Source organism: Pseudophryne corroboree, chromosome 6 (assembly GCF_028390025.1).
Source record: "Pseudophryne corroboree isolate aPseCor3 chromosome 6, aPseCor3.hap2, whole genome shotgun sequence".
NCBI lineage: Eukaryota > Metazoa > Chordata > Amphibia > Anura > Myobatrachidae > Pseudophryne > Pseudophryne corroboree.
Window position 1 is genome coordinate 678,705,980 of NC_086449.1, and position 13,238 is coordinate 678,719,217.

General features: G+C 49.0%; 1 protein-coding gene across 4 annotated transcripts in view; it reads right to left on the bottom strand.

Moving 5' to 3' along the window:
* STING1 (stimulator of interferon response cGAMP interactor 1) overlaps positions 1-13,238 on the bottom strand; it is a 232,997-nt gene that overhangs the window by 139,685 nt on the left and 80,074 nt on the right. For all 4 annotated transcript variants that reach the window (XR_010179642.1, XR_010179641.1, XM_063928285.1 and 1 more), the window contains exon 4: positions 574-682. Coding sequence is in view for 2 of the 4 variants with exons in the window: in XM_063928285.1 (XP_063784355.1) it covers positions 574-682 (109 nt within the window). In the remaining 2 variants the exon portion in view is untranslated. The remainder of the gene's footprint in view (positions 1-573; positions 683-13,238) is intronic.

A 13,238-nucleotide genomic window follows, 5' to 3' on the forward strand; every position in this document is an offset into this window, starting at 1 on the left:
TTGAGCAGGATGACCGGATTTCAAGTAGAACACATACATTTGAATCTATGGGCCTCATTCAGACCTGATCGTGCTGTGCGAATTCGCAAAGCAGCCTATCAGGTCTGAAGTGCGCATGCGCCGACGCATGGCTGACAGCTGTCGGAGACCAGTGATGGCCTCTGCCTGATTGACAGGCAGAGGCGGTCGCTGGGCGGGAGGGGGCGGCATTATGCTGTTGTTTTGGGGGGTGCAGTCCGGCCAACGCAGGCGTGGCCGGACCGTGCTGGGGGCGGGCCGTAGTGGCTGCATGACATCACATGCAGCCGCTGCAACCCAGGCAGCGACGAGTAGCTCCCGGCCAGCACGCAAAAGCTGTAAAAGCATTGCCGCTGTGCGATGCTTTTGCACTTCTGCGACAGGGGTCGGGCCAGACATGCGGGGCGGGCTAGACCTATACTGGGCATCCCCCCGCATGTCTGAGTGCCTGATAGTAGCTGTGCTATCAACTCGGAATGATCCCCATAGTCTAATCTACACTTAAATTTACAACACACCTGCTCACTCAGTACAATAAGACATGATGTTTCCTACCTGGGAGAATAAAATGTAGATATCCAACGTAATAAGACCATGCAAGCCCATGGGCAACATTCAGGTGTTTCTTTTCAGTAATTTCAGAAATAGCTGCTGGCGTTGGGTCCTGCAGAAAGATAAATGTTGCCCAAGTTTCAGTTATATCATCATGTAACCTACGCAGATTAACTGAGTGTATGAAATTAATAAAACTGCTGAAATGCATTACTTGCAATATTGGCAAAGTTGAAACACTCTTAAAAGAAAGAGTTGTAGAATATCTTAAATCCAGCAAGTTACAGGATCCCAAACAGCATGAATTTACTGGGGGAGAACCAGGAAGAGCCATAGATGTTGCTTATCTAGACTTTAGTAAGGCTTTTGACACTGTCGCTCATCACAGACTGATAAATAAACTTTGGAAAGTTTAGGATTGGATACTAAGGCCAAAATTTACAAAAAAATCGAGTTTGTCCAATTTGTGTTTTTTTTCTAAGTCCCAACACGGGAATTCACTAAGCACAAATCTCGGCAGTGTTTGGACTATTCGTAATGGTTTGAATGACAAAGTTCAGAAATACGAATAAATAGACCATCGGTCAAACGCGGCTGTTATTTCCTACAACACGGGTATTCACTATTCATTCGTATTTGGGTGTTAGTCTCTGAGTGCTCAAGTGCGGGTGTATTTTTTTGCGATTCGTTAAAAAATGCATAAAAAAAATAGACCTGCTTTTTCCAGGCGAGTTTGGATAATCATGCACGGATCAGTGAGATCTGTGCATGGCTATCTATGGGAAAGGGTCTGTTTACTGTAAAAACTTTGAAAACTTTGAAAAAAAATTGCGTGGGGTCCCCCCTCCTAAGCCAAACCAGCCTCGGGCTCTTTGAGCCGGTCCTGGTTGCAAAAATATGGGGGGGAAATTGACAGGGGTTCCCCCATATTTGAACAACCAGCACCGGGCTCTGCGCCTGGTCCCAAAAATATGGGGGACAAAAAGCGTAGGGGTCCCCCGTATTTTTAACACCAGCACCGGGCTCCACTAGTCAGAGACATAATGCCACAGCCGGGGGACACTTTTATATAGGTCCCTGCGGCCCTGGCATTAAATCACTAACTAGTCACCCCTGGCCGGGGTACCCTGGAGGAGTGGGGACCCCTTAAATCATGGGGTCCCCCCCTCCAGCCACCCAAGGGCCAGGGGTGAAGCCCGAGGCTGTCCCCCCATCCAATGGCTGCGGATGGGGGGCTGATAGCCATGTGTAAAAAAAAGAATATTGTTTTTTGTAGCAGTACTACAAGTCCCAGCAAGCCTCCCCGCAAGCTTGTACTTGGAGAACCACAAGTACCAGCATGCGGGGGGGAAACGGGCCCGCTGGTACCTGTAGTACTGCTACTAAAAAAAAAACCTAATAAAAACAGAACTCACACACCTTGAAAGTAAAACTTTATTACATACATGCACACCTACATTCACACATACTTACCTATATTTACAGGAGGGTCGGTCCACTTTTCCAAGTAGAATCCATGGGGTACTGTGAATCAAATTATACTCACAAAAATCCAGTGTAGATCGGTCCTCTTCTGAGCTTGTAATCCACGTACTTGGCAAAAAAACAAACCGAAAAACCCGAACCACGCACTGAAAGGGGTCCCATGTTTACACATGGGACCCCTTTCCCCAACTGCAGAGACCCCCCGTGACTTCTGTCACAGAGGGTCCCTTCAGCCAATCAGGGAGCGCCACGTCGTGGCACTCTCCTGATTGCCTGTGCGCTCCTGAGCTGTCAGTCAGGCTGCGCACGGCAGAGATACAATGTAGCGCATAGGCGCTACATTGTATCCAATGGTGGGAACTTTGCGGTCAGCGGTGAGGTTACTCGCGGTCAGCTGCTGACCGCAAAGTTCCCACCATTGGATACAATGTAGCACCTATGCGCTACATTGTATCTCTGCCGTGCGCAGCCTGACTGACAGCTCAGGAGCGCACAGGCAATCAGGAGAGTGCCACGACGTGGCGCTCCCTGATTGGCTGAAGGGACCCTCTGTGACAGGAGTCACGGGGGGGTCTCTGCAGTTGGGGAAAGGGGTCCCATGTGTAAACATGGGACCCCTTTCAGTGCGTGGTTCGGGTTTTTCGGTTTGTTTTTTTGCCAAGTACGTGGATTACAAGCTCAGAAGAGGACCGATCTACACTGGATTTATGTGAGTATAATTTTATTTTCAGGTAACCCATGGATTCTACTTGGAGAAGTGGACCGACCCTCGTGTGAACATAGGTAAGTATGTGTGAATGTAGGTGTGCATGTATGTAATAAAGTTTTACTTTCAAGGTGTGTGAGTTCTGTTTTTATTAGGGTATTTTTTTGTAGTAGTACTACTACAGGTACCAGCGGGCCCGTTTTCCCCCCGCATGCTGGTACTTGTGGTTCTCCAAGTACCAGCTTGCGGGGGAGGCTTGCTGGGACTTGTAGTACTGCTACAAAAAACAATATTCTTTTTTTTACACATTGCTATCAGCCCCCCATCCGCAGCCCTTGGATGGGGGGACAGCCTCGGGCTTCACCCCTGGCCCTTGGGTGGCTGGAGGGGGGGGGACCCCTTGATTTAAGGGGTCCCCACTCCTCCAGGGTACCCCGGCCAGGGGTGACTAGTTAGTGATTTAATGCCAGGGCCGCAGGGACCTATATAAAAGTGTCCCCCGGCTGTGGCATTATCTCTCTGACTAGTGGAGCCCGGTGCTGGTGTTAAAAGTACGGGGGACCCCTACGCTTTTTGTCCCCCGTATTTTTGGGACCAGGCGCAGAGCCCGGTGCTGGTTGTTCAAATATGGGGGAACCCCTGTCAATTTCCCCCCCATACTTTTGCAACCAGGACCGGCTCAAAGAGCCCGAGGCTGGTTTTGCTTAGGAGAGGGGACCTCACACAATTTTTTTTTTTTTTAATTTTAACACTTTAATTTTTTTTTTTAAGGTGCACAATGAAGCCCTGCACGGATCTCACAGATCCGGCCGGGATTCCTTGTGTTTTGTCAGGCAGTGTTTTACTCATCACTCCCGTAAAACACTGCCTGACATTACGAATCACATCGACATCGGAAAAGACGAATGTTGCAAACTCGGCAGATTAGTAAATGACCGTATCAGGATTCAAAAAGTTGCAGTAAAATGCAACCGATACCATTCGAATTCAAACACCCTTAAAAATGGCAAAAACACGAATATTAGTAAATATACCCCCAAGATGGTTGAATGGAACTTGGTTGCAGGGTAGGAAACAGAGAGTTGTAGTGAATGGAGCACAGTCAAAGTGGAGTACCCCGGGTATCTGTACTTGGGGCCTTATTCAGCTTGGGTCGCTAATCACATTATTGCGTTTTTATGGCCACTGCGCACATGCAGAGCCTGTTCTGTGCATACGTGGGCCAGCAAATGAGATCGCATCACAATAATGCAAACGCTTCTGCCTGATTGACAGGCAGGAGCGGACAGGGGCAGCGTCACAGCATTCCAATGGCCGCGCTGCACCTGCCTTCGCAGCTAGACTGAGTAGGGAGGGGGGCTACACTTATTTTGAGGGGCCAGCGATGCTATTGAGTTGCGATTGCATCGCTGGTGGCCATTAGCATGCTGGGTGGCCCCCAGCATGCGATTGTCAACAGTTGCAGTTTTGCTACATTAGTAAAACTGCTAATGAAGCTGAATAAGGCTTGGGCCACACACATAGCGTTTTGCCTGACCCATTTCGAAGGAGCCTTTTGGATTCACATGTGTACCCTTTCGAGGGATGCTGCAGAACAAGATCCGGCTAGTGCCCCAACGGGATTTCAAGTAGAACACAGTGCGGCACAGCTGCACTGTGTGAACACATAGGGGGTAATTCAGACTTGATTGTAGCTGTGCTAAAGTTAGCACAGCTACGATCAGGAACACAGACATGCGAGGGGATGCCCAGTACAGGTCTAGCCCGCCCCGCATGTCTGTCCCGACTCCTGTCGCAGAAGTGCAAAAGCATTGCACAGCGTCGATGCTTTTGCACTTCAGGAGTAGCTCCCGGCCAGTGCAGCTTTTGTGTGCTGGCCGGGAGCTACTCGTCACTGCCTGGATCGCAACGGCTGCATGTGATGTCATGCAGCCGCCACGGCCCGCCCCCAGCACTGCGCCCCTAAACGGCAGCATAATGCCGCCGTGATGACCCCTCCCGCCCAGCGACCGCCTCTGCCTGTCAATCAGGCAGAGGCCATCGCTGGGCTCCGACAGCTGTCAGCCATGCGCTGGTGCATGCATACTTCAGACCTGATCAGGTCTGAATGAGGCCCATAGATTCAAATGTATGTGTTCTACTTGAAATCCGGTCATCCTGCTCAACTGCAGCATGCTGCAGTTGGATCCTGTGGGTGCGGCACTGCCGCATATGTGTAGACAGCCCGATAGAAGACCATGTGCAGGCACCTTCCTGTTGAAGGGGTCCTATGATACAGGTCCAGCGAAAACGCTATCTGTGGCCCAAGCCTAAGGTCCTTGGACCAGTATTTTAGAATATCTTTATTGGTGACAATATAAATGGTATTAAAGGTAATGTATGTCTTTTTGAAGATGACACACATGTATGCAACAGCGTAGACACACCAGGAGGGGTAAAACAGATAATTGTAGTCAAGGGCAAGGAAACAACATTTCTCCTTCATCCACTAGGGGCCACTGGAGCGTAGTTACAATGGGGAAATAGTAGGCAGTAATTGGGAGCTGGCACTTTAAAATTCTCACACTGTGGCTAGCTCCTCCCCTACTATCTCCCCTCCAAGCCAGTCTTAGTTTGTGCCCGAGGTGAGCTGGTTCACTTGGGTTTAGCTGAAGAATTTTTCTTTTTTCTTTATTATTTTATTTTTTCTTACTTACACACACAGACTGGCAGCTCTTCCACTGCCAGTCTGCACCGCGGGAGCTGCCGGCGGGGTCCCATCGCAGCTGCGTGCGGCTCGGGATGGGCCCCGGCTGAGGGAGACATTGAGCTCTCCTGAGTTGGCCGGACACCGCTGCGTGCGGCGCGTGTCGGGGCCGCTCCATCCAGCAGAAGATTCCGGCAGCAAGGCAGCGGTGAGTATCAGGGGCCGGACACCGCTGCGTGCGGCGCGTGTCGGGGCCAATCCACCAAGAACAGCAGCAGTGGTGAGTGAGCTGTACTTTATTTGTGGTGGATTTATGATTTTAGAGCAATGCACTGTTTATTGTTGTACAACCCACTCCAGAAGGGCTCTCTGGGGCTGTAATGTACTGAGTGCTGCATTGTATCCTACCTGTTCCTCCTTATGGAGAAACAGACATGATGAATGGGGGAGGCTGAGTATGAGATTATACAGATCCCCTGCACAACCCTGACTGACAACGGGGTGTGTGTCATTCTGATACCATGATCATAATGGGGCATTGTCTGTAAATTGGTGCGACCCCCCCTCCGCTCCCCCAGCTCCCCGCTCCCCCCGCACGGATCCCCACTCAGCGCGACTCACAGAGCCGGCACAGGGATCCCGCTGGAGCGCAAAGCAATTTTTAAATCTGGCGCCTTGTACGGAGGGGGCGGCGCTAAGTCCCGCTCTGTAGAGCGGGCTCAGCGCTCCCTGCTTCCCGGCGGCGACTCGCGCTCTGTACAGCGCAACACTCCCCGGCGGCGGCTCGTAGATACAGGGCTCTGCTAGCTCTGTATAGCGGGCTCAACGCTCCCCGCTCCCCGGCGGTGACTCGCAGGTCCAGCGGAGGGTACAGGGCGCTTCCCGCTTAGGTAGATATAGTTTTTCAAATAAGGCGCCATAACCGGGGGGCGGAGCTAACTCCCGCTCTGTACAGCGGGCTCAGCGCTCTCCGCTCCCCGGCCACTGTTATAGTGTAAGGGCGATTTATGTGAGTTTAATGCACATGGTGCTGGGGAGAATGTAATATAGTCAGAGTGGCTCAGCACTAATCCAGTCATCCACTATATAGATTTTATCTCATAGCCCAGAGGAGTTTCACTCTGACGGCCATTTCCTCCCTGCAGGGGAAACCTCTGCCACATCCAGGTACAGACCTGGCTTCATATTTGCAGTGTCTCCTATAGCCTAGTGGGCTAATCTTGCATACTCAGAGACAAATAGAAGTAAAGCCCCATGTATATTGGAATAAGAGTTAACATAGCTCCGCCTTGCCACATAACATTTCTCCCCAGCTTTTATCACTGGCTAACCGCCATTTGGGGTGACCATCCGGGTTCTCCTTCCCTTTATTATTCCTTTATGTCACTGGTACTTTGGGGAATGTGTGTGGCATCAGATAGTAGCGGGGACATCTGAACACAGGGACCAGGGTTGTGATCCCAACAAAAACCTACTTTAAAGCTCCTATTCTGTCACTGCAGGTTATACTGCAGACATTACATAGGGCTACGCATCTTTAACCCACCTTTTCTCCTTTCGTTCATATCACCTGGACAGTCAGAGAAATACCTGTTAGGTGGGGATTGTGCGGGGCAGCCATCTCTTCAGTCCTCAATGCAGGGCGGGGTGTTGCCTTCCCTTTATGATTCCTTGGTGTCACTAGTTACTAATGCTATTTGTAATTTGGGAATGTGTGTAAGGCATCAGACAAATAGCGCTGTGGCTCAGTACGCTAGTAGCGGGTATCTGAACAGAGGTTTGAAAAAAAAAAAAAAAAACTTTAAGGGGAGCTCCTATAGCCTAGGGCTAAGACTCCTATCCCACAGCGCAGCGCTACTGGTTCAGGTCTCCGCTGCTCCAGAAAGTTTATTTGAATCGTGTCGGTCACTACACGTTATAGTGCAGACCTTACATAGGGCTGTGTTTATTTAACCCACCTTTTCTCCTTTCGTTTGTCTCACCTGGGATAGTCAAAGAATTCCCTCTTAGGTGTAAAGTATGCGGTGGAGCCATCTGCTTAACCCTCCACGCACCTGCAGGACACTCCTGTTTGAACAGCTCAGATTATACAGGTAATGTCACTCTTAACCAGAGACCTTGTACGTCATTTCACCTCTCCAGGTTTCTAAAGGAACCTTGCTAACCTTCCATGTTACAATACTGATGATGTCTGTTTTCTGTGGAGTCTGAACCAGTGTCTCAGAATATCCAGGTGCATTATACAGCAGTTCGTCTGATACTGCAGGTAAAGGAGGCGGACACGTCAAGTCCATCAGGGTACAACGCCGATGACGAAATGACAGCGACTGGTCCAGTATCGGATGAGCTGGGCAGGCTCCGGTAGACACCCGAATACACAATTTCAGGTATCAAACAATGTTTGTTTTCCTATCCTTTCCCCGCAGACGACAGGAAATGGTATCAGTACCTCTCCAGGGTATACCCCTCGATGTATCGCCGGTCCAACAAGCTGCCGTTTTTTCCTGAGGCAACCTTGCTCAGGGATCCATCGAACGCACATATACGACAGCGGGGTTCTACCTTGTCCGGATCAGGTAGGTTGTGGAACAATTGTCCTCTAGGTTACAGGATGTTTCGCATCAGGATCAATTGATACTTTGGTACGGGTCAGAATCACGATTCTGCTTTATGTTCTTTGGAGGTCTTCACGTCTGCAGACTCGGAACCTGCATTTTCGCTTGGGCTGTCTTAACCCGACGACCTCTGGGGCTGCGACAGTGACAGGTGAACATGAGATCCTACGGGGCAGATGGTTCAGGGGAAGGAACTTTCTGCAGGATTTCTCGAACCATTGGAGGTAAGTCCACTTTGCTTTCTCCTACTACTGCCCCAGCTCCAAGACAGACCTTTACCGGTCTTTCCTTTAGATTTTTCCGTGCCCTTTCAAGCTTTCGACTCCACACGGGCGATATCTCCGTCGCCAGGGGATCTCAGGGCAAAAAGCTGAAGCAGAGGTTCAGCATCCTCGGTCCAGTCTGACTTTAAGTCATCCTATACACCTACTACAGGTCAAACCTTCCTACCACCTGGAGGGTCCCAGTGTAGGCGCATGTCGGGGTCCTACGGAGAGTACTGAGAAGGCTTGGGCGGTTACAGACTAAATTTTGGAGTACAACCGTCTCAGGAGTCTAGAGAGTCATACTACAGGCGGCGCTCCATATGCTTCTAACCGCAAAGGATGTTGATCCCTGTTTTTCAGATATCATTTGAATCGGGATAGTTCTCAGGCCTTTGTTTTCTCTTCACGCTCCGAAGCCTGTTGGCTCGGCCAGCCCTAGAATCCTTTCAGTCTGTGATTGCTAGTTTTGGACAAGATAGGGAGTTTTACGTGTCCCTTGTCTGCAGGGAGGCCTGTTTACTGATTTCCGTTGGGTTTCCTCATCGGGCTTTTCTCAGATTCGCATTACAGGATACTCATTTTCACTGTCAGTCCACTTCCATTCGGTCTCTCTTCCGCTCACACAGGGTTCAGGAAGATCACAGAATAAATCTTTCCCAAGGGCAGAAAGTACGTTGGTTCCCTAATGGGACAATCTACTGCTACTATCCCACTTTGTACATTAGGTGGCTTCTGAATATCCGGAGGATCCAGGAGCTTCTAGTTCGACACGGATCCAAAATTATGCTCCTCGTAGATGTTTCTCAACACGGTCCGACGGAGGATTTCTCCTTCCTCGGCACCAGGTACTCTATTTCTTCAGTCAAGCTGCGACGCAATGAGTGGTCGCCTACATTCCCCTCTGAGCGGGGGACAACAATCTTCTTTCCAGGTCAAGCCGCCAGGTCAGACTCCCGGGTGAGGGGACATTCCCCGGAGTTTTGTCAACTGGTCCGCTGTTGGCGGAGATTTCAGATCGACCTCAGGGCGTTCTGACTGACTCTTTAACCCTTTACTACTCTCGGACGTGAGCTCTGGCGGCAGTAGCCGAGGATGCCCTCAGGGCTCCTTGGAGTTTTCTGGTTATTCTATCCTGCCTCCTTTTCTATTTCTACCTCTCTTTCGGTAACACAGGAGGGAAATATGCGTGCTAGTCCTCTCGGTGGCTCCGGTTGGGCCACGCATGACTTGAAGATACAGCTACACCTGTTGTCAGTAGAGGAGCCTTGGCTCCTACCTCGACTGGACTGTCTACTTCAACAGGGCCCCTTTTCTTTATTCAATCTTACACTGGTTTCATTTAACCTTGTGACTGTTCACGAGACCTCAGAAGGGACGAGTTCCCTAGTTCGGTTAGGCCTACTGGGCCCCGATTTCAGAAGTCTGTTACTTCTTCTCGCTTTTGCCACTTTTGGAAAACTGTATGGGACATACTAAGGATAAAAGGGGTTTTCCCCTTCTTTCAGTTACCATTCAGCCGTCATCTTTGGTTTCTCTGGGAGGTTTTGCTCCGCTGCGCTTCAAACCACATTGACCTGAATTTTAGGTCTCTGCCTTTTTTCGGTTTTCTTCCAAAAGAGATTAGCCTGGCGGCCGTAAGTTCGGGCTCTTTCAGGGAGTTCTCTATTGGCAACTCCCCCGGTTGAGCTTCGGCCTCAGCGGTCGTTTCTTCCAAAGGGGATGTCCGTTTTTCATATAAATCTGACACTAGTGTTTTTCGGTCCTCTTTGACTGTTGTCAGGGCTCGCCGACTCTCTCTACAGCGGTCTTAGGCTATTCGACGAAGGGCTTTTCTTCTTTGTTCTGTACGATGCTCCCGTACTAAATAGCCGAGGTCCCAGCATATGCTGGGCTGTTGGATACATCTGACCATCAGACAGTCTTCTTGGCGGTTGCTCAGGAGCCTCCGTTTTCCATTTCAGCGCACTTTACGCGCGTTGTGGGACCTTCGTGGGCAGCTGCCCGTGGGGTCTCCATTAATACTTTATGTCGGGCGGCTACTTGGTCAGACCGCCATCCGTTTTGTCAAATTCTACAAGTTTGACACTTTTGCGGCCTCTGCATCACAGTTTGGCCGAGCGGTTTTACAGGACTCTCAGCGCTCTCCCACCCGTTTTGGGAGCTCTGGGACGTCCCCATTGTAACTACGCTCCAGTGGCCCCTAGTGGATGAAGGAGAAATCAGGATTTTGGTACTTACCGATAAATCCCTTTCTCCGATTCCACAGGGGCCACTGGACGCCCGCCCAGCGCTGTTCCTTGCTTAACGGTTTGCAGATCACCATATGACTGCTTGTTGAGTTCGGGCTAGCCGGTTGTTTGTTAGGTTCTGTTCCAGGTTTGGTCTGTGTTATCCTGGTTTACAGGGCTTCATTAACCTCCTCTACCTTACGGTTTGTTTATTCCAGCTCTCCTCGGGCACAGTTTTACGTAGACTGGCTTGGAGGGGAGATAGTAGGGGAGGAGCTAGCCACAGTGTGAGAATTTTAAAGTGCCAGCTCCCAATTACTGCCTACTATTTCCCCATTGTAACTACGCTCCAGTGGCCCCTGTGGAATCGGAGAAAGGGATTTATCGGTAAGTACCAAAATCCTGATTTAGGGGTCTATGTACTAAGCCAGGGGTGGGGAACCTACGGCCCGCGGGCCATATACGTCCCAAAAGGCATTTTGTCCGGCCGAGGACCCTGCCAAGGCAGCTGCAGATTTTAGAGCCGTCCGCTGCACACGGCATCATGGGAGATGTAGTTTTCTCCCACTGTACATTGTATACAGTGTAATAAAACTACATCTCCCTTGATGCAGTGCGTAGGAGATGGCTCCAGGCGGTGATGTGAGGCAGCTTTGGAGAGAGATCTCAATGGAGGTCTGCTCTGCTGGCTGTGGGCAGGAGGAATGGCTTTGCTGCGGTGCGGAGCGGACCCAGGACCTGGACCAACGGTGTGCAGGTGGGACCTGTCCTGCAGTGGTGGTGAGTTGCCTGCTGGCACTATACTGAGGTATTATGTGAAACTGGCACTATACTGGGGCATTATGTGTAACTGGCATTAATGGGGGCAGTATGTGTGAGCAGCTATTACTGTGGCCATTATGTGTAAGGAGCACTAATGTGGGCATTATGTGAACTTTCCTAGGAGAGCGCACGCATTGGTGTGGGCACTTCAAAAATGGCCCGCGAACGATGTTGAAAAACCCCAAATGGCCCTTGAAAGAAACATGGTTCCCCAGCCCTGTACTAAGCCTTGGAGAAAGATATAGTACCAACACCCCAGCTCCTGTCATTTCTCAAACAGCCTGTAACATGGCAGTTTATTTATTCACATTTTCTTATATAGCGTAGCAAATTCTGTTGCGCTTTACAATTAGAAACAACAATGATAAAACAAAACTGGGTACACTGTAATAACAAACAGTCATAGTTAGGAAGGACCTGCTCGCAAGCTTACAATCTATAGGGAAATAGGCTTTGATACACAAGGGTAGGTGCTATCTGTTGCAGAATTGTCCAGAGTGCAAGAAGTGATTTAAATGTATTAAAAAGTTTTGTGGTTAGAGGCTGGAGCAAAGATGAGAGTTTGGATATATGTTTATTTGGCAGTCTCCAGGGCATTACAATAGGAGTGGTAGACAGTCTTATATGTGAGGAAGTCGCTTAAATACAAGATTTAAGCCACTGATGTTCAACTTTATGTGAGAGTTTTCATAGGTGTCTTGTTAATTTAGAGTGCTATGGTTGAAATCTAGGTCTACGTGGAGTGTGATGGGTAACTGGAGCCACGTCATCAAGAGCTATTTCTAATGCATCCGATCGGATCCCTCACACAGCGCGATGCAGTATGAAGCCCATAGTCTTCTATAGGGTAATGCCAGCTAGTGTTACACCCCGCATCAGAGTCCCTGCATCAGGGCTTTAGTAGATTTGGAAATGAGGTAAAAATCCCAAAAATGATTTTTTTTACTGCATTTCTGCTTTAGTGTATCCAATTTATAGGAACAGGAATCAGTAGCAGAAAGAAAGAAGTAATAATGCCTCTATATACTGTAGGTTATTGGTACGGCCTAATCTAGAATACTGTGTTCAGGTCTGGAGGCCAACGGCGGGATGTAATGGAGTCCAAGATTGCTTGAGGTGCAGATTGCCGTCCAATCATGAACGTTTTTTTTTAAAGGGACAATTACTTACAAGCCATGGTTTTGCCTTCAGAGATCAGTCAGCAACACTCACCTCCAGTGATCTCCGGCCGTTGGCCTCCAGAACTGACACAGCATTCTAGATGAGGCCGTACCAATGACCTATACAGAGGCATTATTACGTCTTTCTTTCTGCTACCGATTCCTTTCCCTATAGACGGGAAGGGATACACTAAAGCATAAATGCAGTAAAAAAAAAACAAATTTTGGGGATTTTTACCACAATACATCCCGCCGTATACCTTCAGAAGAATATTAATACGTTTACTGTACAAAGGAGGGCAACTAAAATGGTGCATTGCCTACATCACAAAACTTACCGGGAAAGACTAAAAGATCTTAAAATGTACTGTATATTTTCGAGCAGATAAGAGAAAGGGGAACCATGATAGAAACGTTCAATATATCAACGGTTATAACAAGGTACAAGAGGGAAATATTCTTCACCGGAAAAGAACACAAGGACATTCACTGAAACTGGAGGAAGGTTAGTTCAGGGGAAATTTGAGGAATAATGACTTTACAGAAAAGATAGTGAAGAATGGAATAGCCTCCCATCAGAGGTGGTAGAGGCAAATACAGTAGAGTAATTTAAACATGCATGGTATAGACATAAGGATATCTTTACAAAGAAATAAGTTTCTAATAGGGTTTGAGGTAACAATAGGGGTCAAAAAGGGGC